The 27,379-nt window shown below is 39.6% G+C and overlaps 1 protein-coding gene across 3 annotated transcripts; it reads right to left on the bottom strand.

Annotated features, from left to right (window-relative positions):
- Positions 1–385: 385 nt before the first annotated feature.
- LOC134350633 (ewing's tumor-associated antigen 1 homolog) lies at positions 386–27,379 on the bottom strand. Of its 3 annotated transcripts, none has more exons than XM_063056114.1 (6): positions 26,786–27,060; positions 17,909–18,046; positions 16,633–16,709; positions 15,455–15,555; positions 4,745–6,972; positions 386–2,649 (listed from the first exon to the last, which is right to left on the bottom strand). In XM_063056114.1, exons 1-6 carry the CDS (start codon positions 26,970–26,972, stop codon positions 2,522–2,524), a joined length of 2,859 nt encoding a protein of 952 aa, XP_062912184.1. In that variant the 5' UTR covers positions 26,973–27,060; the 3' UTR covers positions 386–2,521. The 3 variants fall into 3 exon arrangements, with proteins under 3 accessions (XP_062912184.1, XP_062912186.1, XP_062912185.1); XM_063056116.1 differs by lacking the exon at positions 26,786–27,060 and adding an exon at positions 21,797–22,451 and having other exon boundaries at positions 387–2,649; XM_063056115.1 differs by lacking the exon at positions 26,786–27,060 and adding an exon at positions 27,096–27,379 and having other exon boundaries at positions 388–2,649.

The raw sequence follows: 27,379 nt of genomic DNA, 5'->3' as shown, positions 1-27,379 counted from the left end.
TTTTTTTAAAACAGAGTGATGGTGGTAGAGACAGAAACATTAGGGACATTTAAGGAACTGAGATAGGCAAATAGATGATAGAAAAATGGAGGAGTTAGATTAATCTTAGAGTAGGTTCAAAGGTCAACACAACTTCATGGGCCAAAGGGCCTGTACCATTATTTCTATGTTCAGGTTCATAAAATTATGAGATGCATACTGTATATGAATAGTCCATGTTTTTCCCAATGCTGGGGAGTCACAAACTAGGGGCATCAGTTTAAGATGAGAAAAGAAGAATTTGAAGGAGATCTGTAGGGTTAATAATTCCACTCAAAGGGTGTTGGTTATCTGGAATAAGCTACCAAAGGTGATAAAAGCAGACAGAATTACAGTGGCTACAAGGGATTTGGACAAGTACCTAGACAGGAAGGGCATAGAGAGATAAGGGTCCAATGCAGTGAAATGGAATTAGCAGAGATAGTGTTCACTGTGAAATGGACATTGGGCCGTAAGTGCCCATTTCTATGCTGCATGATTCCATGATAAATTGCAACCACCCAATCTTACTAGCAGTCATATGCTGGTCAATAATGTAAATTGTTCATTATAAATGTGAATCATTAAGATTAAGATCCAAGCAGGAAGATGAGATCGACTCTGCCTATTAGCAAGGTTGCCAAATTCACAGATACTGCAATATTTTCAGAAGCGATTCACGTAAGACTAGTTCCATGTATCTTAAATTTCAAATAAATTTAGTATGGTCCTAGACAACAGCAGTATATGAAAATACACCACAATCTTAACAGAAAATCTTCAGTTTTGCAACATAGTTGATTGCTACAATTTTATCAAGCACTCAGCCAAATACAGAAAGTTAACTAGATTATTCCCTTAAGAATAGTAAATGGAACTGCATATAAGCAAAATGCAAGGTACATTAGTTTGCCATTTTCTAATACTAAATGACTCCTTGAAATTTTTCTTTATTAGATGTCTAGACTCTTGGTTAAAAAGCACCAGGTATACATAAACACTTACATATGTACACTTGCCAAAGCATTAGAGGTCAGCAGAAACCTACTGCAAAGAATAATGCTGCAGAATTGGAACATTACAATTGCTCTCAGACTGCTCTTTAAGTCTTAGACCACAAACATTAACAATGTAGTGCATACAAAACAAAAAAGTATCAAATTTAACTAAAAGGCATATATTTAATAATTGACAAAGTATCACAAATATTTCACCGAATTATTACATTAAATAAACCATTGGACAGGGTCAAGAATAGTTTAATTAAATGTCCATGTTTTGAGGTAGATTATAAGAGATAACAGAGAATGTTTATGATAAAACATTTATGCAGTAAAAGTTATGGAACATTATTGCAGTCATCTATGAACATATTAAAAATGTCACAACAGCTTTATTCACATGACAACATGAACCCAAATGAAACATTTGTCTGGGTCTGAGTTTTGGAACAGACCTTTCATCATACTAAAGAAAAATGGAAAGTGCTTATGTTTTAAGCAACACCAAAGTGGTGACAAATGAACATAAAACTCTATGGTGTAAAATGAAAAAAAAAACTCTGATTTCCATGATTTTGGGCAGCTATCTGGGGCAGCAGTTAATATGTTTAGAAGAAAAGTCAAATGGTGTACAGGAACTTTAAACCAAAACATTTTTAAACCAACTAAAAACAACTTACTTAACAACAATAAGAAAGTAAAACATATACATTAGCAGACTCTCTTTAAGATGGAACATCTACAGCAAGAACGGAACTTCTTGGAAGCACCTCATTTGCAAAGCAAAATACATAAATTAAACTCAGGCAAACTATTTAAATACATAGTGCAGCTCATAATTGTGCAGTTTAATCTGAGAAGTCTGATATAGGTTGCTGGTGTCACTGAGGAACTCAGTTCAAATTTTGATTAGTATTTCATGCATAACCAGTAAGCTGTTTCTGGAAACCTTTCAAATAGGATTCTCAGTGAAACATCTGGTTAAGACTCACCCACGCAGACCACCGCTTAAATTCCCAGTCTTTGCTAAGTGAACTTTTCTCAAATAGGTAGCAGCAGGGAAAATTTAATTAACATCTATGTCCTTGATTTAAAGGAAAAAAATCCTGATTTTTTTTCCCTCCTACTCAATACTGTTGCTGAAATTGTACCCATAAACTGAAACATTGGGCTTAGAGGGCAGGAACAGAGTCAAATCAGTTGAAAGATAAACAAAAATAGAAAAGGCGGCTGTGGGAAAAGCAGACTTTAAGTCATGATATTAGAAATACATTGTGAGATAATACTTCAAATTCCTCTTTAATAAAAGAATCTTCCATAACCTTTAGTTCTGTTGCTCAGCAATGTGCTCCATTAACTTATTGGGCTACATTAGAGGAGGAACAAGATGCAGAACCCGAACATCTGTTTTTACCACAGAAAAGAAAAAGTACACTCCTTTATTCAAGTGCTGATTTCTTCATTACTTTCTTATAATAAAGTCATTTTTTGGATTCATGAAGTCACACAGTTGATGGATGAGTGCAGCTGGCTTGCATTTTCATCTTCCTTCGAGCTAATGCTGCTTGCTTCTTTTTTTCAATCTCTTGCTGAGAACATTTTGCCACTGGCTTCTCCACCATTTCACCAACTGCACAAATGAAAACATAAAAAGCACCAGTCTTTGAGACAAATAACAGTTTAGATGTGCAATCTATGCAGCATTTAGTTTTACTTAAATTTTAACTAATCCAAACTTTGGAATATAGTCCAACAAACAAGATGCTGGAGGAACTCAGCAGGTCATGCAGGCAGCATCTTTGAAGGGAAATGGACAGTTGACGTTTCCAACCAAGGCTCTTCATTGAGACCAGTCAAAGATGCTACCTGGCATGCTGAGTTCCTCTAGCATACTGTTTATTGCTCCAGATTCCAGCATCTAAATCCCTTGTGTTTTTATTTTGAAAAATGGTCAGTTAATGTGGATCACAAGATATGATTATTTAGCAGAAAACACATTTCAAGATCGATGAAGGGTCTTGGCTGGAAACATCAACTGTTTACTCTTTTTCACATAGATGCTACCTGATCTGCTGACTTCCACCAGCATTTTGTGTGTGTTGCTCTGATTTCCAGCATTTGCAGATTTACTCGTTCAAGATAGGTTAAGTTGCTGCGGTTGGTTATTACCATTATACAGAATCCTTGAAGTTAGCTTCACCTGCATAATTGTGCCTTCCTGCAATCTAAACCTGTATACTGTAGCCCACAACTACTTAACTATCATAAACCTGTCTGCCATTTCCACAAAAAGCTAGGTGATAGTGGCACAGCTTGCAGACCTACTGCTTCATAATGCCTGTGTTCAGTCCTGACCATCAGATTTTGTCCATGTGGAACTTGAATGTGTGAGTTGGTAGGTTAGCTGGCTGTTCCAAGTTGTCCCCAGTGTGTGGTAGAAACTGGGGAGAATTACTGAGCAAGTGGTGAGAATAAAAAACATTGGAATAATGGAACAAGTGTAAATGGGTGATTCATGGTCAGCATGGATTTAGTTGGATGAGGGGCTCGTTTCATGCTGTATTCTATACATAACTGTATCCACTTTATCCAGCACCATTACTTCCTTTGGCTGAGCTCATTTCCTTATTTTAAATTGGACACAGATCTGTTGTAACCAAGAGTATTAGGGGCATAATGGGAATATGTAATTATGCCAAAACTCAGCCAAGTCCGAATAGAATGATATGTAACAATCATGGAGGGTGGATGGTTACGTTCTCACAAATGATATTGGCCCCTTATCCTCCCCTGCTTTAACTTTTTCTTTTTAACTTTATTGTATACCCCCCTCTGTGTTCTATACTCAACTTATTCTCTGAAATCTCTTTCGGATTTGCCTTCTCCATCAATGTATCCTCTAAATCTCTCTCCAAACAAACCATGTTCATTTCCCCTTTTAGAATTAAGCCCATTTTTAGTAATTACTTTTCTTGTTTATGTTAAGAATGCCAATATAAAAAGCATAACTTTGCATCTAATCACAAACAAGAGAAATATGCAGATGTTGGAAGTCCAAGCAACACACAAAAAATGCTGGAGGAACTCAGCTGGCCAGGCAGCATCAATGGAAAAAAAGTACAGTCAACGTTTCAGGCCGAGATACTTCGGCAAGACTCACAGGCCCGAAACATCGACTGTACTTTTTTCCATTGATGCTGCCTGGCCTGCTGAGTTCCTCCAGCATTTTGTGTGTGTTACTTTGTATCTAATGGTGGGGCTTGAATGGGAAGGAGAGAATAGTGTAAGTTTGGAAGAATAAAAATCCTTATTTCTGCAGTCACAAAATCAACATAACATCTGTACAGCCTAAGGAACCAAGATATTAATTATTATATTGGGAACTAAACTGGAAGGAATGTTTAAAATACTGACAATATGATCAAGGCAACTTAATCTACCTGGGGGATCATTCAGCTCAATCGGTACTGCTCTGAGAACAAGTCTCAGCGGCTTGGAGTTCACATTATGAATTCAAGTATAGATAAACCCATTCCCTGATCACAATTCATTGGGAAGGCTCCCTGTGTCTGTTGTAAATAAAGGAATGCTCCTTGTTGAATGAGCATTTGAGAACACTATTTCCTGAAAAAAAGACTAGCATGAATAGATATGCCACAAAAGTGTAATAATTACAACTGATTACAAGTGAACGTTAAATGGTGAAAACTAAATAATCTGATCACCTTTGAGCTCTAAAGTAGAGTCTGAGAAATGTCTCTTTAGAGATGCTGTTGGATATTGTATAGTTGCAGTAATTTCGCTTGACTGAACACATCTTTCCATGGAGCTTTTTACACGATCCCTGTTGCCAAAAGCATACTGTGTTGCGTGACTACTTGTGTTCCCTTGAACACCAATCACAGAAGAATTTGTAATTTTACTGAAGGTGAACCTTGGAGTTCTGGTAAGGCCAGCTATACCACATGATTTGGGGACTGGATGACCTGTGGTCACAGTGGATGTGTAAATTTTCTGCCCAGTGCCAAAGTCTGCAGAACCTGGAAGATTTGAAGCATCAACAGTGTTTCTTGAACCAGACCCAGGAGCTATTCTGTTAACATTCAGAGCACACATTTTGGATATATTTGATAAAGATTTACTCTGGAAATTGCTTACAGAATTCAAATGATGGCTTTGTGTAGAGGACGTAGTTATAGTACAGACTGTGCAGATCAAATCTGTTGGCCTAGGTTGAGCCCTCAATGAAGGTAAGACATTTTGTTTTGATGGTTGATTTTGATTTAAATGCTTTTGCTGCCCATTAAGCTGATTGGTACACTGATTTTGATGCATATTTTTGCTTGTTAAACTCTGGTTGCCATTGGCTACCTTCAATTCTATCATTCCAGTGTGTAAAGTCACTTGAGAATTCTGGTTTTCAATCAGCTTTTCTACGTCATCGCACATCCTGTTCAAATCATCATCATCATCACCAGTTTCCCATAAAACGTCAGATTCAGAAAATGCATTTTGAATTTCACTGTAGAACTCTGCATCATTCCAATCATCAAGCACAAACTCAGAAAAAGTACTCTGCATCTCTATATCAGATCCCTTCTCTGTGCCAGCACCACAGGGTCTTTCAGATGTCAGCATACTAACCAAGTTCAATTCAGAATTCTCAGTAGAAGCAAGCTTTTGTAAAACAAGGGAATGCTCTGTTTTTTTCTGTGTACTGCCATCATATCCATTCTCCTGTTTAAAAGATCTTGCACAAGTCAAAGAAGTCAATTCCCTTATGGGTACATTGGACAGGTTGGAATCATGTTGAGGTGTTGAAAAATCAGAATTCTTTTGCTCTTTTTTCTTTACTGTATTAATTGCACGTTTAAAGTCTTTATCTGGCTGACTTATTTTGAAAGATTGCTCCTCAGATATCTTATAGTTTGCTTTGTTTTGCAATGTAAACGTAAACCTTGGCTTTGCTCTTTCAGACTTTTCTCCAAACTGTAAGGTCTTGGTTACAAACTCTTTGTTGTTGGACTTGCTGATAGAACTTTGCATAAATGACACAGATGGTACTACGTCAGAATTATCCTTAGGCTCGCTTGCATCCTTAAACTCCTTTGTAACTTTTTGGCCAGCGGTATCCAAGGACTGGTTTGCAAAGTGTGTGCATTCAGTGGGAGAATCAATCAGTTCTGGGATTTGTGAAATTTGCAATATAAGTGAGTCATCTTCCATCCAGTCATCATTCGTCCAGTCATCAAACCCATTATCAGGGGCGGATTCAAATGAACAAACTGCAGCTGTTTTGCCTTTGGATTGAACATCAATTGTCTCTTGTTGGTGTAAGTTAAAATCAGTAGTGGAATCTTCATAAACCAACTTTTTGTCATGTTTAGAGTTGTCTGGATTCAGTTCAACTAGCGAGGAGACATGGGGAATTGTCTTTTGTTTGAAAGCAGTTGAAAATGAAACCACTTGTTCTCCTATGCTTGTTATATTCGTGCTCCTGTCATGATCAGTGTTGCCTTTTGCAGGTGTTGAAGCTGCTTCGGCAGAATGACAGTCATTTAATTTTGGACTTGAACCGTCATCTCCTGAGAAGCCCTGACTCAAGGGAAGGTTGGTATACTGAGTGGGCCCATCAAACAAGGCATTGACAGCAGCTTCAGCTTCTAGATCCAATGACTTCTGACTACTACTCTGACTGTGCAACATTAGTAAAGGAAGGGTCCTTTTTCCATCATGTTCAACTTGCTCAGTAATTTTAGTCTCGGGCACCTTTTCCAATGCTGAAATGTCACAGTTTGCTTGCTTAGTGCATATTGTTTGTTCTGAATTTCCATCATCCAGAATCTCGTTAAGTTCACTAATTTCTTGACCATAACTGATATCTTGTTCTACCATATTCCGATCAAATTCTTTTGCCAACTTCATTAATTCTTCCTCTGTGCTTCTTTGAAATCTGAAATGAATAAGCATTTGAAAATTTCTCACATTTTCTTTCCTTGGTTTAATACAATATCTTTAGCACAAGGCAAAATGTCTGTAGCTTTTTCCAAAATGTTAACAGCACAAAAGTCGCACCATCAAGAGATTAATAAATGGGTGAAAAATAATTTTAACCTTGGGGGAAAAAAAATCACATGAGACCACCAAATTGAAAATGTTTACCTGCATTAATATTCTTCATTAAAGGGGATCTGATGTACCAAATGAAATTAAAGGCATAAGAGTAAGAGTTGCACAAAAAATAATAATGCAAACATAAAAGGAAGAAACTTCAATAAAGTTTAATTAATATGGAGATGGAAATGCAATCAAAGGTAGTAGCAGCATGCAAATTACTCAGTTTATTAGGGAAAATACCTCAACTTATATCAATACAGATCCACAAATCATTGAAATCTGAGGAACTGAATGAAGGTTTACAAAGAGAAAAATGTACCTTTTAAGAAAAACCATTACGAAATTGACTTTTTCCAATTATGATTATTATTTTACGAAGGTCACAATTGACACAAAGCATAATGATAGAAACAAATCCTTTTCCAAAATGGTCGACACACACAAAATGCTGGAGGAACTCAGCAAGTCAGGCAGCATTTATAGGAAAAAGCAGTCGACGTTTTGGGCCGAAACCCTTTGGCAGGACCCTTCCAAACCTTCCTGCATTTTGTGTGTGTTGTCCGTATTTCCAGCATCTGCAAATTTTCTCTTGTTTCCAAAATGGTCATGTGTTTCAAACAATAATAAACTGCTTGAAGCAGAATTAAATTTGGTAACATCCTGAATAACTGCACCCAAATGTTACAAGTCATAAAGCAGTTAACTTGCAAACAGGTTCAGAGCCTTGTTTTAAATTCAAAGCATCTCCTGGGTTTCTTTAAACTTGATTAGTCACCCAATGATGTCATTATTTTATAAGCGTCCCCAGGAAACTGAAACAAATAAAGGTCAAACTGCCCCAGCAAGAAATGAAATCCAAAAGTTCACAATGATTTATATGACATGAAGAATTTTTGGGTCAGTGTTGTGAATGGGCTTTTTCAGACTATTACTCAAGTGCTCTGCAAGGTTTGACGTTAATTTATAATGTTATCAGTTCTGAGTGTTACATGCATTGAAACATGTGAAAGCCAAGCCCGAATATTTTCAACAGGTTTTGGCACAAATTCTTAATAGCTCTCAAATGCAAATGAACCATGAAAGCTATTTTAACAGTAAATTTTACATTTCCTGGTTAGAGATTCTGTTTATATCTTGAACATAATACTCAACAGGAAACAATGGATAGTTTTGTTTTCAATGGATTACATTGACTTGTCTTTTTTTTAAACCTGTGATTAAAAAGTTATATTTCCATTATAATCCATCTTTCTATAAAAGCTTCCGTCTGTAAAACATAATATTATCCATTCTGGACCCTGGGAGTCAATGCCTTCCTCAGCATCTGGATCGTTGATTCCCTGACCAGCAGACATTAATCAGTAAAGGCAGGCAGCACACTCTCCACCATGATTACTCTAGGCACTGATGCTCACAAGGTTGCGTCCTTACTCTCTAATGTGTCCCTATACACTTGTGACTGTGGCCAGATTCTGCTCTAACTCCATCTACATATTTGCAGACGATACCACTGATACCATCATAGTGGGCCACTTCTCAAATAATGATGAGTCAGAGTACAGGAAGGAATTAGAGTAGCTCAGTAACATGGTATCATGACAACAATCTTGACCTCAATGTCAACAAAAAAGCTGGTCATTAACCAGGAATGGGGAGAAGGGGGCAAATGCTCCTGTCTACATCAATGGGGTTGAGGTAGAGAAGGTTGACAGCTTCAAGTTCCTAGATGAGAACATGATCGATTGTCTATCTTGGTCCAACCACATTGATGGCTCGGTCAATAAAGCTCACCTATGCCTCTAATTCCTCAGGATACTAAAGAAATTTGCCATGTCTCCATCGACCTTTGCCAATTTTTATTGAATCACCATAGAAAGTATTTTGTCTAAATGCATAACAGCTTGGTATTGTAACTACCCTGCACATGACAACAAAAAACTGTAGAACTGAGTCTGAAGTTAGGCACGTCGTGGGAATCAACCTCCCCTCCGTGACCTTTGCCTGTACTTCTCACTGCCTCACTAAAGCAGCTAGCATAGTCAAAGTTCCCACTCATCCTGGGCATTCTCTCTTCTCTCCCAGCAAGCAGAAGATACAAGAGCCTGAAATCATGTACCACCAAGCTCAAGAGCAGCTTCTATCCCACTGTTATCAGATTCTTCAACAGAGCTCTTGTATGATAATATGGACTTTGGGTCTCATAATCTACCTGGTTATGACCTTGCACTTTATTGTTTACCTGCACTTTACTTCTTCAGTAGCTTTTATACTTCATTCTGCTTAGTTATTATTTTACCTCACATTGACGAGTACTTCTTGCGAAGTCAATCAACTAACTTGAGTGAAGTCGACCGGACACAAGCCAAAGTTCGCAGAGCATCAGCACCCCCGTCACTGAGGAGGTTAGAACAGAAATCAACCTACCACCCACCAACACCTCCAAAGGATGAAAGATCAAAGGGCATAGACCACTCATGAAGTGGCCCAAAACTGCTGAAAAGAGTAGGAAATCATCAACTTGATGAAAGTTTTGGAGCAATTAAAAGAAACAGCGGAAAAGAAGTTGTATGCAATGGGAGTCATTTTCTATTGCTGCGGGGAAGAGTGGATTGAAGTCAGCGCAATAAAGAGCGGAAAGGCATCATCACCACCAATAAAATCCAGAAGAAAGGAGATTGAGCGACTGGTTCAAGAAATAAGATAGCAGAGGAAACAGTGGAAGAAAGCCCCAGATAGTGAGAGGAAAGTTCTCAACCAACTTCAAGTGGATATTAAGAGCTGGCTGACAAAGTTGAAGATCTGAGAATCTAAGGAAGCTGCGCAGAAAGAAAGAAGAAACAAGAACACATTTCTACAAAGACCCCTTTAAGTTCGTTAAAGGTCTCTTCACACCAGAAAAAAAGTGGAACTTTGTAAAAAGTTCCTGGGAAAAAAAGGAACTAGAAGAGCACCTGGAAAAGATTCACACCAACTTGAAAAGGTAGGAACATATGATCATTCCATCTGACATCCTGCCAATTCAGCCTCCCCTCCCCACCTACCACCTAGATTTTGACCCTCTAAAATGGAGAGAAGTGGAGAAGGCATTCTGATGGGCAAGGGTGGCATCTGCTCCCGGGCCAAGTGGAGTACCATACAGACTTTGCAAGAATGCATTGGACGTCTTGTGGTTTCTCTGGAGGGTCATGAGGGTAATGCGAATAATACCCAAAAGCATGGCGAAGGACTGGCACTGTCCTGATTCCAAAAGAAAAGGATGCAGAAAACATCAGTCAGTTTTGTCTTATCTGCCTTTTGAGCACAGAGGGGAAAATCTTCTTCCCTGTAATAGCAGACAGGCTGGCCACCTGCCTGGAGAGAAACAAGTAAATTGATATATCTGTACAGAAAGCAGGAATTTCAGGGTTCTCCAGGTGTTGGAACATATAAACATGATATGGCACCAGATCCAAGCAGCTAGGAAGGGCAAAGGAAATCTCTATGTGATCTTCCTGGACCTCGCCAATGCATGCGGCTCAATTCCCCATACTCTCCTCTGGGAAACATTGGACTTCTTCCAGATACCAGAGTCCTTCACAATGCTGGTGAAGTTGTACTTTCAAGACCTGCAATTGTGCTTTACAACTGCAGATTTTACCACAACATGGCAGAGACTGGAATTAGGCATTATGGCCTCCTCACCTTCATAATGGTCATGGAGGTCATTATTAGAGCTTCAATATGAGTGGTAGGTGATGAAAGAACAAATGCTGGACTTCGTCTTCCCCAATTAGGGCGTAAATGGACGATATAACAACATTGACCATTACTGCAGCATGCACCAAGCGACTACTTGGAAAGTTATAGGAAAACATGAAGTACGCTAGAATGAAAATCAAACCCAGCAAGTCATGAAGTATCTCCATAGTCAAGAGAATGCTGAAAGACAAAGTTCTTCAAAGGTGATGACCCAATTCTAACAGTGCCTGAACAGCCTGTCAAAAGCCTGGGTAGATGGTAACACACCAGCCTCACGGACAAAGAGAAGCTGCAGCAACTAAAGCAACACATCATCAACAGCCTGGATAACATCGACAAGAACATGCTGCCTGGAAAACTGAAGCTCTGGTGCTTACAGTTTGGACTCCTACCCTGGGTGATGTGGCCACTCACTGTCTATGAGATCCCACTAACAATCGTGAAGAAGCTCAAGTAAACCATCACATCGTTCATAAACAAGTGGCTCAGTGCCCCAAGGTGTATTAGTCTCCATAGTACAGGGTCCTTAAACTATCCTTCACTGCCTTACAGAGGAATTCAAATGTTCCAAGGTGTGCCTACAGATAGCACTCAAAGACTCTCATGCCAAGACCATCAGTAACGCTGCACAGACCTTCGTAACTGAGCAGAAATGGACCCCAGCAGCAAGCAAGAGCAGCCCTTAGGCATAGAGACATTATGGGGCAAGTCTAACAGGGCAGGGGCGGCATTGGTCTGGCAGCAAGTGGACCCAACTGGCACAAGGCCACAATTCCGGAGCGAAGGAAGATGGTTGCCGAGGAAATACAGTGACAGGAAGAGTCAGACAAAGGCTGTCTCCCTGGCTAAGCAGGAACAATGGATGCAGTGGGTAAACATTGAGAGGAGTAGTATCAGCTGGAAGGACATGCGAGATGAAGTGCTTCCCTCACACAAAAAATCCTCCAGTGGTTCAGTGAGGACCCAGCTTGTACCCTGTGCCCGATTCCAGCAACCCTCAGCATATCTTGGCAAGCTGCAAATCCAGCCTCACACAAGGCAGATACATGAAGTGTCAAAACTAGGTCTTGAGGAGTCTGGCAGCGGCAATCGAGACCAACCACGAGGATAGCAACCAACTCCTTTTTCATTATTAATCTTTTTATTGATTTAAAAGGTGCATGAATACAATCAAGAGGAGAATTATTTTAAATATATATATATCAGTAACAATATAAACCAAGATTAAGATAGACATTGTCACAATCATAGATATTGTTAAACTAGTATAAAATATATAATAAAAAATGAAAATAACAATTCTCATCTTATCAGTTCATGAAGAGAAAAGAAAAAACATTGGGTTTTAAATGAAAAGGAAAAAAACACATTACACTATAGAAAAAAACAAAAAAAAAGGGACTGGGCAGTCCATTTTGAGGATACGACCAAAAAAAAGAAAGACATTCTGACCAAATCCAAAACTTCAAAAAAAGATTAAAAGAGTAATAAATCAAATTAAATGAAAATATTGGATAAAAGGTCACCATATTTGCTCAAATTTAAAGGATGTATCAAATGTCTGACTTCTTATTTTCTCTAAACTTAAACAGAACATAATGGAGGAGAGCCAATAAAAGACCATAGGTGGATTAGAATCCTTCCACTTCAATAGAATGGCTCTCCTAGCCAGGAAGGTCAAAAAGTCTATCATACGTTGAGCGGAAACAGGAGTATTTCCTGCTTCCGATGGGATAATCCCAAAAATTGCCATAAGCAAATTAGGTTGTAGATTCAGATCCAAAACTTTTTGATAGCATTTTAAAAACATCTCTCTAAAAGTTATCTAACCTTATACAAGACCAATACATATGAGTTAAAGTAGCCAGCTCAGTATTACATCTGTCACAAATAGGATTGATATTGGAGAAAATATGAGCTAGCTTATCCTTTGACACATGGGCCCGATGCACTACCTTGAAACCAACTCCTTGTCACCTAGAATGACCAATGCTCTGAAACCAGCAGCATTCATCCTGGAGGGACGAAAAAACCAACTAATCTCCCTCCTAAGCCAAAATCATGAAAGATGAACACGGCCAGTGGCTGAAAAATGCTAGTGGATGTCGATAAACAACTCACCTTTCCACCAGATATTGCTACCACCAGCTTTAGGTCTGAGTTGGTTCTTTGGTCCTATTCATTACAGGTTATCTACATCATAGAACTCACAGTCCCACGGGAGGATTCAGCGGCTGAAGCATATGAGCACAAGGAGCTATGCTGTACAGATCTAGCAGCTGAAGCTCAGCAACAGGGCTGGAAAACCTGTTTGTCCTGTAGAAGTGGGTTTTGGGGATTTATAGACACATTCACCATCAAATTGCTAAAGGAGCTAGGGATCCATGGTCAGACTCTATGGCAAACCATCAGAGCCACTTCAGAGGCGGAGGAAAGAAGCAATGGCTTTGGATCAAGTGAAAAGACCTCTCCAGGGCTCCTGGATAGCATCAAGAGAATGGAAGGACACAACAAGGGGTGACTCTGGGATGAGCCTTCTAGAGATGTAGTGGTCTAATCGATGAAACATCGAGGAAGGAGGATGCCACTTGAAAACCACTGCGTGTCAACCCTGCACCACTCCCAACATCAAGGCAGTCTTGAACAGGTGCTCACAACTCATTGGCACAAGGGATATTAACATCTTTTCCTGTGTTTCTTGATTTTACCTTATTCTAGTTCAATGCACTGTGTAATGATTTAATCTGTACGAACAATGTGCAAGACAAGCTTTTCATTGTATCTTGGTACACGTGACAATAATAAACTAATGCCAGTAAAATGCAGAAAATCTTATTTGCAACTCCTCGGCAAATGATGTTGCCCAAGCCTGCACAAAGTAAGACCGAGACAACATTTAGGTTCAAAGGCTCATTTTATTATCAAAGTATGTATGAGTATACAACTTTGAGATTCATCTTCTCCAGATAGCCACAAAACAAAGAAAAACATCAACACCCCCCACACGAAAAACAAGTCATGGAAAAGTACAGCAACACGAGCACCCCCCCATGCTAAAAAATAAATTGTGCAACTGTAAGAACATCAAACCCAACCTCCCCCTGCACAAAAAAAACTTGCAAAATCATGCCAAAATTAAATCACAATTAGAAAGAACGGGCAAATAACACAGAATATAAAAGACATAAAATTGAAATGTCTATCCAATCCATAAATTACAGAACTTCGGTAACATCCTCCAACAGCCTCAAAAAAGGAAGACTACTCGAATGCAGAGGCAGAGCAGCAAGACAGATAGGCCGTCACACACAGTCACCGTATCCGCTAGCAGCAAGTGATAGGCAGCCACACACAGACATTTTATCTGGCAGCAGCAAGCGATACTCGTCTCCTACAGACTCCTTATCCAGCTGAGATCTGTCACAGCACAGCAGGAGGCAGGCAGTTGGCGCTGAATACTCGTACACCTTCCGCATTCGACTTGATGTTTCAATCCTCAACGCTTTAATCAATTAATGGATGCTTCAGTCAGTGAAATGGAGTCGATCATGTGCTGTAAGCTTCGCCTTGAGGCCTGCACTACTTTCCTGGAATTTTCTCAGAGACAGCAGAGCACTAGATCACTCAGTCAATATCCAAACTGTAAATCACAGGATCCAACAGCTCCAGAAACATATTTAAGATTTTGAAAAAAAAAGCATACAAGAAGTAGAATAAGCAGTTTCATGGACTATCTGGTAGACGTTGCTCAAGGAATTGGTGTTCCCTTCGCCATCTTGATCAGAAGGTACCAATAAATAAGTGGTGAGTAACACTGTACCAAGCAGTGACTAGCCTTGACATTTAATAGTATTACCATCACTGGCTCCACTTTCATCAGCATCTTTTGTGTGGGGAGGGATCACCATAGACAGAGTTGCAACATAAATATTGTTTCAACAAGTGCAGGTCAGAGGCTGGGTTGCTGCTGCAATTGACTTGCCCAATTTGAAACTTTTCCAGCATCTACAAGACACCGTCAAGTGTGTAGCAGAATACTTACCACTTGCCAAAATGAGTACATCTCTAAAAAATCTTTAAATACTCAATTCCATCCAATACAAACAGCCCACTTGATTAACAACCCAATCAACCACCCTGCACATTTATTCTGTCTATCCTGATGCAGTGGCTGCACCATCTACAACTGGCTGATCTGAAAGAACTGCCAGAACTTGAGATGAAGCTCAAGGCAACACCACCATTTGCAGTTTCCCGTCCATAGTGCAAACCATTGTCATTTTGAAATATATTCCCAGTCCATCATTATTGCTCCATCTGAAAATCCTGAAACTTTCTATCTAACAGTATTCTGGGAGTACCTTCACCAGAAGGAATACAATTGTTTAAGGCAATGGCTCAGAAGTCCTCTAAGGTAGTAAATGCTTGCTGTGAGGCAACTTTCCAATTCCATCCCCTCAAGAAAAGTAAGAATTCGATATTTCATTAATAATGCCTGTTAATATCAACAGAATTTGCTTTAAAATAAAATTCTACAAGAAGTCTCAAGTTATCTTCAAATACTATAAAATTGTACATACCTTGAATTATTTGTTTTGATTCTTTCTCGAAAAGAGACAGCAGGGCTGCACTGGATTGCATCTTCTCCTAGCCAGATGTTCAAAGGTACTTCGGAAGATTGCTGATTATGCCAAACAGAAGACTGATTATTAAGATATTTCACTTAAACAATAATGTTAAGCAATTAAAGCACTCAAATATGAATTCCACTTAGGAGCCACTCTTGCTAATGGAAAGATGCCTTAAAAAATAATTTAAGGTCCCAAATGCTACAAGTAATTATTTTGGGCAGCGTGTGTGGATGCAGAAACATGAGTGAATGTTCCAGGACGGAACTGAAAATCAAAGATGAAAAAAGGTTTTCAAATCTTGTATATAATTACCATTTTATAGTTCTGATGAAAAGTGATGAAATATTAATTCTGCTTCTCTTCAATATACTGGGCATTCTCAGCATTATATTTTATATTTTGAGAATTTGTATGATACTGACTTTATGCTTCTTTTTCTCAATTATTTACCTTTTTACTTACAAACATGCATAAACAAAAAATAATGCTTTTTGAGACATAATGAAGTACACATTCTCAGCTGCACAACTTTTTAATCAAATGCCATATTAGTTTATTTAATAATTATTAGTAGCCTGTGCATCCATTGGTAAAACGACAAATTTAAAACAAGCAATTAAGGTTTCTATTTTAAAATAGGTTGTTGATAATATCTAACTTTAATGAATTAACTTGTCAAAAATACAACAACGTTCTCTCCAGCTCATTCTCTGGATGACTAAATATCACCAGCAACCACTGGACATTAATCATTCAATATCTTTACAACTACATTCAAAATTATGAAAGGACTTCAGAAAGTACATGTGGTAAAATAGCTTGCATGAACCTAAATTTAGGAATCAGTAAGTATAATAGCCATCAATAAACATTCCAAAGAATTCCACAGAAAGTTCTTTAACCAGAGAATGGAAGTACTTCATAAATATGAAACAAAAATTTAATAGATTATGTTGGTAGACAGACATAGGGCATTATGAAGAAGATGCCGACATAGAAGGGCTGAATGGCTTATTTCTATTCACTGAGTCTAAAAATAAAAAAAAACACATGCAAATTGTGGATGTGTTAATTTCATATTTACTCAATCACACTTTGAAAACAGCTAAGGGTTCCTACATTGTTACCTGAGGAGCAATACGGTTAACTATATCAGATATTTCTACCACATGCGGACAAGTTCCGGATGACTTCTTTCCATTACCTGCAAGACAACAGGTGAGAGGCTAAATTAACTTAATAGCATTCTATAAAAATATTTATTTTCAATATAAATTGACACCATTCATTTTTAAGGAAATAACTATTGGTTACTTCTTTCAAGCAATTTAATGGTAGGTTTTTCTGTTTTCTGAAGTTTTAGAAACAGGCCTCATTTTTAATTTGAATGCCTTGATATTACACAACATATGGCGGCGTAGTGGCATCAGTGCCGGACTTCGGGACGAAAGGTCCCGAGTTCGAATCCAGCTGGCTCCCCTGCACGCTTTCCATCCATGCTGGGTTACAAGCTGGTGATCTCTTTGGAAACTCACCCCGCAGAAGGCAATGGCAAATCACTGCTGTAACTTACCTCGTATGCGGTTGCCCACTACGTCAGAGGTGTGGAGGGAAATCATCTGCTAACCGGAGAATCCGGATGCGACGTACCTTTCCTTTTATTATATGAAGGCAAATGCTTAATAACTCAGTACTGCTATCAAGTATTTCAGCAGAGGTGTCAGTCATTTCAAAAAAATGCAAGACAATGGTTTTACATTGTACAAATAAAGAACAAACATTTCCAGCCTGAAATGGAATGTCACATTAACATCCTCTTTTCTTCAGTAAAGCTTGTTAATAGCTAACCACAAAAAGAGAGTTTAAAACGTATGCAATAAATTCTAGCCAGAAGAAGAAGAAGAGAGCCCTTAACTCCGAGTGGAGTCATCGGAATGCCATCATGATGGCGTTTTTTTAGCAGGCTTTCTAATTTTTTACGAGGCCGAGTTGCTAGCTCGGTGCTCAACCCAGCACGGCTGGAAAGCGCTGAAGGGAGCCTTTGCTCCGAAGTCTGGCGCTGATGCCACTATGCCACCAGCCGGCGTAAATTCTAGCCAGCTTAATGTTAATATTTAAAATATAAGAATAATTTTAACATTTATATTGCACGATTTTTGATATTTAACAAGACAGATATTAAGGTATGATGAGCAATTTGGGCAGATTTGTTATGATGAATGATCCAAAATATACGAATGCTGAAACTGGAGCCAGTTAGGAGTAGGAAGCTAGACAATGAGAAAAAAAGATCTTAAAAAACCTGAGCAAATGCACAACATTGATAAAAAGGAACAACAATGAGAAAAGGAAATGCAGCATTTCTTAAGTCCAAATCATTCAATTGATAACTTGCTACTTTACCCAATTTAAATGTGGTAGGTGAATGCTGATCCCAATAAATATCCTGTTGCAACTCCGAATCATTGACTGGTGATTCTTGATTGGCAGTGAACTGCTGCTTTCTGAATATCCTCTTAGGTGTTTTATATGACAATACTTCTGGAAGATGAAATATTACTGGATTTGAATATCACAAATAAGTATTTTTAGGAAGTTATGTCTATCCAACTCAGACAATGCCACACAAATATAAGATATAAAACAAATCCCTCGAAGGGAATTACTTTGAACTACAGATTAACAAAGTAGCATCTGAAATGAATAAGTACTATACTTTTCTTTACAAGTCTTTCTTAATATGGTGGATTTAGTTAATTCCTAACTGATATAAAACAAATATAAATAAAAATAGTGGTAGCTTTATGGAATGAGCTGTTAGAGGAAGTTATAGAGGGGGATACAATTACAACAATTAAAAGGTAGGCTGGTATACGTTCAGGAAAGTTTTAGATGGACAAACACATGCAAATGGAACAAACAACCATAAACAACTTGGTCTGCTTAGAAACATAGAAAACCTACAACACAATACAGGCCCCTTGGCCCACAAAGTTGTGCCGAACATGACCCTACCTTAGAAATTACTAGGCTTCCCCATAGCCCTCCAAGCTCCATGTACCTATCTAAAAGTCTCTTAAAGACCCTATCGTATCCGCCTCCACCACCGTTGCTGGCAGCCGATTCTATGCACTCACCACTCTCTGAGTAAAAAAACTTACCCCTGACATCTCCTCCGCACCTACTCCCCAGCACCTTAAACTTGTGTCCTCTTGTGGCAACCACCACAGCCCTGGGAAAAAGCCTCTGACTATCCACATGATCAATGCATCTCATCATCTTATACACCTCTATCAGGTCACCTCTCATCCTCCGTCGCTCCAAGGAGAAAAGGCCGAGTTCACTCAACCTGTTTTCAGAAGGCATGCTCCCCAATCCAGGCAACATCCTTGTAAATCTCCTCTGCACCCTTTTTCTATGGCTTCCACATCCTTCCTGTAGCGAGGCGACCAGAAGTAAGCACAGTACTCCAAGTGGGGTCTGACCAGGATCCTATATAGCTGCAACATTACCTCTCGGCTCCTAAATTCAATTTCACAATTAATGAAGGCCAACACACTGTATGCCTTCTTAACTACAGCGTCAACCAGCACAGCTGCTTTGAGTGTCCTATGGACTTGGACCCCAAGATCCCTCTGATCCTCCACACTGCCAAGAGTCTTACCATTCATACTATATACTGCCATCATATTTGACCTAGCAAAATGAACCACTTCACACTTACCTGGGTTGAACTCCATCTAGACTTCTCAGCCCAGTTTTGCATCCTATCAATGTCCCGCTGTAACCTCTGACAACCCTCCACGCTATCCACACTTCCAACCTTTATGTCATCAGCATACTTACTAACACATCCCTCCACTTCCTCATCCAGGTCATTTATAAAAATCACGAAGAGTAAGGGTCCCAGAACAGATCCTTGAGGCACACCACTGGTCACCAACCTCCATGCAGAATATGACTCGTCTACAACCACTCTTTGCCTTCTGTGGGCGAGCCAGTTCTGGATCCACAAAGCAATGTCCCCTTGGATTCCATGCATCCTTACTTTCTCAATAAGTCTTGCATGGGGTACCCTATCAAATGTCTTGCTGAAATTAATATACACTACATCTACTGCTCTTCCTTCATCAACGTGTTTAGTCACATCCTCAAAAAATTAAATCAGGCTCCTAAGGCACGACCTACCCTTGACAAAGCCATGCTGACTATTCCTAATCATATTATACCTCTCCAAATGTTCATAAATCCTGCCTCTCAGTATTTTCTCCATCAACTTACTAACCACTATAATTTCCTGGGCTATCTCTACTCCCTTTCTTGAATAAAGGGACAACATCCGCAACCCTCCAATCCTCCAGAACCTCTCTCGTCCCCATTGATGATGCAAAGATCATTGCCAGAGGATCAGCAATCCCCTCCCTCGCCTCCCTCAGTAGCCTGGGTACATCTCATCCGGTCCCGGCGACTTATCCAACTTGATACTTTCCAAAAGCTCCAGTGCATCCTCCTTTTTAATATCTACATGCTCAAGCTTTTCAGTCTGCTACAAGTCAGCACTACAATCACCAAGATCCTTTTCCATAGTGAATACTGAAGTAAATTATTCATTAGTACCCCTGCTCTTTCCTCCTGTTCCATACACACTTTCCCACTGTCACACTTGATTGGTCCTATTCTTTCACGTCTTATCCTCTTGCTCTTCACATACTTTTAGAATGCCTTGGGGTTTTCCTTAATCCTGCCTGCCAAGGCCTTCTCATGGCCCCTTCTGGCTCTCCTAATTTCCTTTTTGCTCCTTCCTGTTAGCCTTATAATCTTCTGGATCCTTAAAATTACCTAACTCCCTGAACCTTTTGTAAGCTTTTCTTTTCTTCTTGACTAGATTTATTACAGCCTTTGTACACCACGGTTACCATAACTTCCCTGTCTCATTGGAACGTACCTAGGCAGAACTCCACACAAATATCCCCTGAACATTTGCCACATTTCTTCCGTACTTTTCCCTGAGAACATTTGTTCCCAATTTTAGCTTCCAATTTCCTGCCTAATAATTCCCCTTACTCCAATTAAACGCTTTCCTAACTTGTCTGTTCCTACCTCTCTCCAATGCTATTGTAAAGGAGATAGAATTATGATCACTATCTCCAAAATGCTCTCCCACTGTGAGATCTGACACCAGACCAGGTTCATTTCCCAATACCAAATCAAGTACAGTCTCTCCTCTTGTAGGCTTATCTACATATTGTGTCAAGAAACCTTCCTAAACTCTACCCCATCTACACCCCTTGCTCCAGGGAGACGCTAATCGATATTTGGGAAATTAAAATCTCCAATCACGACAACTCTGTTATTATTACACCTTCCCAGGATCTGTTTCCCAATCTGCTCCTCGATATCCCTGTTACTATTGGGCAGCCTATAAAGAACACCCAGTAAAGTTACTGACCCCTTCCTGTTCCTCACCTCCACCCACAGAGATTCCGTAGACAATCCCTCCATGATGTCCACCTTTTCTGCAGCCGTGACACTATCTCTGATCAACAGTGCCAGACCCCCACCTCATTTGCCTCCCTCCCTGTCTTTTCTGAATCATCTAAAACCCGGCACTTGAAGTAACCATTCCTGTCCCTGAGCCATCCAAGTCTCTGTAATGGCCAACACATCATAGCTCCAAGTACTGCTTGAACAAGTTGGGTTGAAGGACCGTTTTCCAATGCTATATAGTCATAGAATTATGATGCTATTGCCAAATACTGCCCCAGTACTAACCAGGCAAGGATTATTATGTTACTACTCCTCACCCATACCTATTGGCCATTGCAAGGGAGAGGTCTATCCTGCACATAGTCCCTCTCTCACTTGCTGTGTCCATTACAGTTCAAGTATATGGTCTGGGATACAAAACTGATGTAGTGCTGGGAAGAATTTAGCAAGCGGACAGTCCCTCTTACGGACAGGAATTACAGTTCCTGTTGAAATGGTCCAGAGTCTAATACTAGCATGGTGCAGGAGAAGTGATTAGGGAGAAAGAGGAGATGGCCCTATCATCTGAACATTCCTATGCTTTAAATTCTAAATAATTCTTTACAAATCCTATTTTAAAGATCAAGTTCAATTGTCATTCAACTATACACATGAATACAGCCAAACAAAACAGCATTCCTCCTGTGCAAAACACAATACGTAAAGTCACAGGCAGCACAAGGCACATATAGCACACAGAATTATGATAGAAATGAAAATGCATAGTCCAAAAAAATACTATAACCAAAGTCCCTGAGTCAGGACCTGTAGTTTGATAGTGCATGGGATGTTGTCCTGGAGCCAAGTTTCTGCAAGAACAAGGATGCAGCAGTCCTGATCATACGTGAGCGCAGCTGAAGAGGAATTCAATCCAGCTTGTCTTCCACCTATGAACACTGCAGGGAAGCAACGACAAGAAGAGCCAGCATCCAACCCAGAATTGTGTCCGCTGCATCCCTGCTCTCTGCCACATTGCCTTCAGCATCTCCTCCCCTGGGCGACTGCAACAGATGACCTTGTGACATGAGGGCCTAGTTTGTGCAACAACCAAGGCTACGCAACTCCCTCAAGTACAGATAAAAATACTATATACAAATATTTGGTAGAATAGAGGAATTAAAGGCAACCAACTAATCCACGTTTATTCATCAGTCAACACCGATGTAACAGACTACATGAACATTACTGAAAGTTAATTGCAAGGCCTGACTGCCTAAACCAGCACTCACACTTATTTGCTTTATGACCATACATCTAAAAGATCCTAACTCTCTGCAAAACATTTTGGTATGGCCTTAGATTGTGAAAGACATGTTTTTTCTTTCCTTTAATTAGGATTATTTCCTTAACTTTCTGTGTTTATATCACTTCTTTATCCAGGTTGGATCTATTAAAGGCTTCAAATTACTTTCTTAACCCTTGCTCAATCATATACTTATCTTTTTCCTCCAGAGCATTAACAAATCAAATTAAATGTTGGGAAAATTCTCAAAGTACTTTACTGAGGTAATTATCAAACAAAATTTGATACTGAGCCACTCGTGAAATAATAGGCCATTTTGCCCATTGACTCTGGTCCACAGTTCAATAAAATCACAGCTGTGCTTCTATCTCAACACCAATTTCCTGTTCTGTCCTGCACCCTCTAGAAATCTGTTGATCTCAGTTTTGAATACAAATGGTGATCAAGGTCCTCTGGGAAAGTGAATTCTAAAGTCACCACACCAAAAGTAAAAGCATTTCTCCTCATTTCAACTGTAAATGAAATATGTTTAATCTCTTACTTTGAGGTTGTTGTACCTAGTTTCAGACTCCTCAGCTAGAGAAAACAATATCAATTTACCCAGCTTTACTTCCCTCTCACAATATTGTATCTTTCAATGAAGTTGCTTTCCATGAGTCAAAATCCTACAGAATAAGCGTCCTGCCTTACTCAGTCTTACAGATCTGCCACTGGGGAACCTTAGCTGCACTCCCTCTTGATTTAACCCATCAGGTCCATGTCAGTTCCCAGCCAGTGGTAACCAGAACACTCACTATCTTCATAGCAAACAGTTTCCAAATACTGAAATAAGGATAATCAGGTATTTAATATTTATAAAGCTCATTAACTTCTATATTAATATTTATTTACCAATACAATTTTCTCTTATCCCTCAGATACAAGCTTTCCAGGATCGTTGGAAGATATTCCTGAGCCGCCTTCTGTCAATAGAGACAGAGAATTTATCAATTTCTTTGCCATTTCCTTAACTGATTTTATAAGTTCGCCTGTCCTTGTTAGCAGGGTACTCTATTGCACATTTGTTTGCTAAGGGTGTCTTTACAATAAAATAATGAATTAACACTTTCTTAATGCACTGTGCAAGATCTAAAATAGCCCGCTTCTTAAATGACCTAGTTCAACATACTGAATTAGAAATCCATTTCATATACTCTCTAGGAATCTTTTTCTATATAATTTTACTAATTTGATTTGCCCAGTGTAAACATACATTCAAGATCTTACAACTACTTATTGGTAAATAAAGAGAACACACTTGACGCCTTAGTGGATTTATAGGTAGATAAATCCCTAAACTGGATGGGATTTACCCCAGTCTGTTACAGGAAAGAAAGGGAAGAGACTGCTAGGATTCTGGCTGACATTTTCAAATTTTTGAGGCACCTGAACGTTGAAGGAGAGCAAATATATTTCACTCTTAAAGAAAGGCAGCAGGGAAAAGATGGGTAACTGTAGACCCGTGAGCCCAACAGCAGTGGTACAGGATACAGGAAAAGATGCTGAGGGAAAGGATTAATAATCATTTGGAATAGCAGGAACTATCCAACATGGCTTTGTCAAGGGCAGATACTGTCTGACCAATTTGAATGAACTCTTTGTAGAGGTAACGAGGTGTATTGGAAGTAGGGCAGTAGATGTGATTTGTTGTGGAATTTAGTAAGGCCCTTGACAAGCTTCCATGGTCCATTATTGGATTGGCAAAAGGAGACAAAGTCTGATAATAGAAGTTGTTTTTGCAATTGAGTGTCCGTGCCTTGTGTCCCATAAGAATCGATACTGGGTTCCTTGCTGTTTGTAATATACAGTGCCTATAAAAAGAATTCACCCTCTTGGAAGTTTTCATTTTTTTTTGTTTTACTACATTGAATCACAGTGGATTTAATTTGGCTTTTTTGACACTGAAATAGACTCTTTTGTATCAAAGTGAAACAGATCTCTACAAAGTGATCTAAATTAATTACAAATATAAAACACAAAGTAATTGATTGCATAAGCATTTACCCACCCTCCTTTAATATGATGCACCAAATCATCACTGGTGCCTAGCCAATAGGTTTGAGAAGTCACATAATTGGTTAAATGGAGATTTGTTTTTGTAGACCTATAAGCAGTCAAGATGTTTCAAATGACTATAGTAAAAATACACCTGAATCTGGAAAGTCCAAATGCTGGTAAGTCAGTATCCTGGAAAAAAACTACACCATGAAGATAAAAGAACATTCCAAGCACCTCTGTGAAAAAATTATTGAAAACCACAAGTCAGGAGATGGATACAAAAACATTTCCATGTCACTGAATATCTCTTGGAGTACAGTTAAGTCGTCATCAAGTAATGGAAAGAATATGGCACAGCAGTAAAACTGGCTAGAGCAGGCCATCCTCAAAAACTGAATGACCATGCAAGAAGGGACCAGTGAGGAAGGACACTAAGAAACCCATGACAACTCTGGAGGAGTTACAAGCTTCAGTGGCTGAGGTGGGAGAGACTGTGCATACAACTGGGACAGTGGAAAAAAACTCACATGAAATCTCAGCTAGAGCTTGCCAGAAGCATGTGGGAGACTCTGAAGAAGGTTCTATGGTCTGTTGAAGCCAAAATTGAGCCTTTCGGCCATAAAACTAAATGCTATGCACATAATCAAAAACATACCATCCCTACCATGAAGCATGGTGATGGCTGCATCATGCTGTGGGGATGCTTCACTGCAGCATGCCCTGGAAGGTAGAGGGTATAATGAATGCAGCAAAATACACAGAAATCCTGGAGGAAAACCTGACGCAGTCTGCGAGAGAACTGCGACTTGGGAGATTTGTTTTCCAGCAAGAAAATGACCCCAAGCATAAAGCCAAAGCTACACTGTAATGGCTTAAAAACAACAAAGCTAATATCCTGGAGTGGCCAAGTCAAGAGTCCAGACCTCAATCCAATTGAGTATTTGTGGACAGACTTGGAGAGGACTGTTCACTCACAATCCCCATGCAACCTGACAGAACTTGAGCAGTTTTATAAAAACGGGGAAAATTTGCAGTGTCTGGATGTCCAATGCTGGTAGAGACCTATCCACACAGACTAAAGGCTGCAATTGGTGCCAAAGGTGTATCTACTAAATACTGACTTGAAGGAGGTGAATACTTATGCAATCAATTATTTTGTTTTATATTTGTAATTAATTTAGATCATTTTGTAGAGATGTTTTCACTTTGACATGAAAGAGTCTTTTTCTGTTGATCAGTGTCAAAAATGCCAAATTTAATCCACTGTGATTCAATGTTGTAAAACAAAAAAAAAAGAAAACTTTTTATAGGCACTGTACATGAATATCTTGGTTGTGGGCAGCAAGCTTACAGATGACATAAAGATTGGCAGCGTTGTTGATAGTTTGGAAGCTAGTCTTTGACTGCAGAGTGATACTGATGTGTTGATGAAATGGGTTGAAAAATGAGTTTAATCCAGACAAATGTGAAGTGATACAATTTTGGGAGCATTAATAAGGTTAGGCCAAAAGTGGGAGGGCCTTATAGATCATTGAGAAACAGAAGTAATTTGGACTACAAGTCCTTAGATCTTTGAAAGTGGCATCACAGGTAGATAATACATTTAGGAAGTTGTATCACAGGGGTACGCAACCTTAAGCACAAAAGATTTTCTAGCATGTATTATTCATTAATTTGAGGCAAAACATAACTAGATGTACCAAAATGGATAATTCCCATATTTCAAGTTTTTATGGCATTTATCTGGCCCATTGTCCGCTCATTAATACGCAATCTGGCCCACAGAGCAAAAAGGTTGCCGACCCCCGTTGTATCAGACCCTGATTAGTTGGCATGTTGAATACAAAATCAGGAAGGTAAAATGTTGAAAGGCATAAAGATAAATCTTCTCCATAACAAGGCACAGATTGGGTATGGGGAAAAGAGATTTACAGCGAATATGAAGGAGACTTTCTTCACCCAGGCAGTGACAAGTACCGCCCGAATCTCGATTTCTGACAGTATTTAAGTGGCCAGATGAGCACTTGAATCACCTAGCCATAGTAGGCAATGTAGTACTATCAAGTACCACAAAAAGGGATTAATAGGAATGGATACCCACTGGTCAACTTTCCAAGTTGAGCCAAGCTGACTCTTTTAATGTAGGATTCTAAGATTCTTATTACACAATTCATAAATAAATATCCTTATTAATTGCTTACACTATGTCATTTCTACTATTCAGAAGCATAGATACAACTGATATCAAAGATTGTTGAAACATGCTTCTACTAACTTCACCCAGACTGATTATAATTCTATTCCACATTTTACCAATCCAAGAATCTTCATAACTAATTATTAAATCAGCTTGATTAAAAGTAGGTTTTATGGAATGACAAACGAGCATAATGTAAGACTTTACAGCTTCAGTAGCTGGAGCGACAGCTGGCAATGTTAGATCAAAAGATGAGAACTGAAGGCATTTGAGATACCTGAGGGGTTAGAAGAGGGTCCTGGGATAGGGAGGGTCAGACCGTGTTGGGATTGAACAACCAAGGCAAGAAATCTATTGAACCAGTTTGGGAGTAGGAAGTCCAGCAGTGAGGGTGCAGGGGGTTTGGTGCAAGTTAGGAACCAGGGCAGCAGAGGAAATGCAGTTGATGGGAGGGTGTGAACCATCTTCCTCCACCGGCAGAGAGATGACAGAAGAGCAAGTGGCTGCAGTAGTCTCGCTGGTTAGTGGTAAGGAGGTGGTTAGTCTGGGAAAGGTGGAGAAGGTTCCAAATGACAGCGTGCTTTCACCTTCAGCCGTCCCGGGCCTAGCTGCAGGCCTGCAGCTTCGGCTCAGCCTGTTGCCCCCGGCCCGGGGAGTGCGCCGGGCGTTTCTTATGCCCGCATTCTCGGGTGTGACAGGTGGGTTTGGGAGCGGCTCTGGCCTTCTCCTGCCGCTCCCGCTACCGCCGCCCGCCTCCCCTTTCATTCTTCACACCGTCGCTTGACACTGTCTCCCCTCCGACATCTTTGTTTCGCCTACGGAAAGCTGCCGATGCTTTAAGGCCTCGGCTTCTCCGATTGGTTGCGGCCGC

This window comes from Mobula hypostoma, chromosome 8, assembly GCF_963921235.1.
Source record: "Mobula hypostoma chromosome 8, sMobHyp1.1, whole genome shotgun sequence".
NCBI classification, from domain to species: domain Eukaryota; kingdom Metazoa; phylum Chordata; class Chondrichthyes; order Myliobatiformes; family Myliobatidae; genus Mobula; species Mobula hypostoma.
This window is presented reverse-complemented; position numbering and strand designations above follow the sequence as displayed.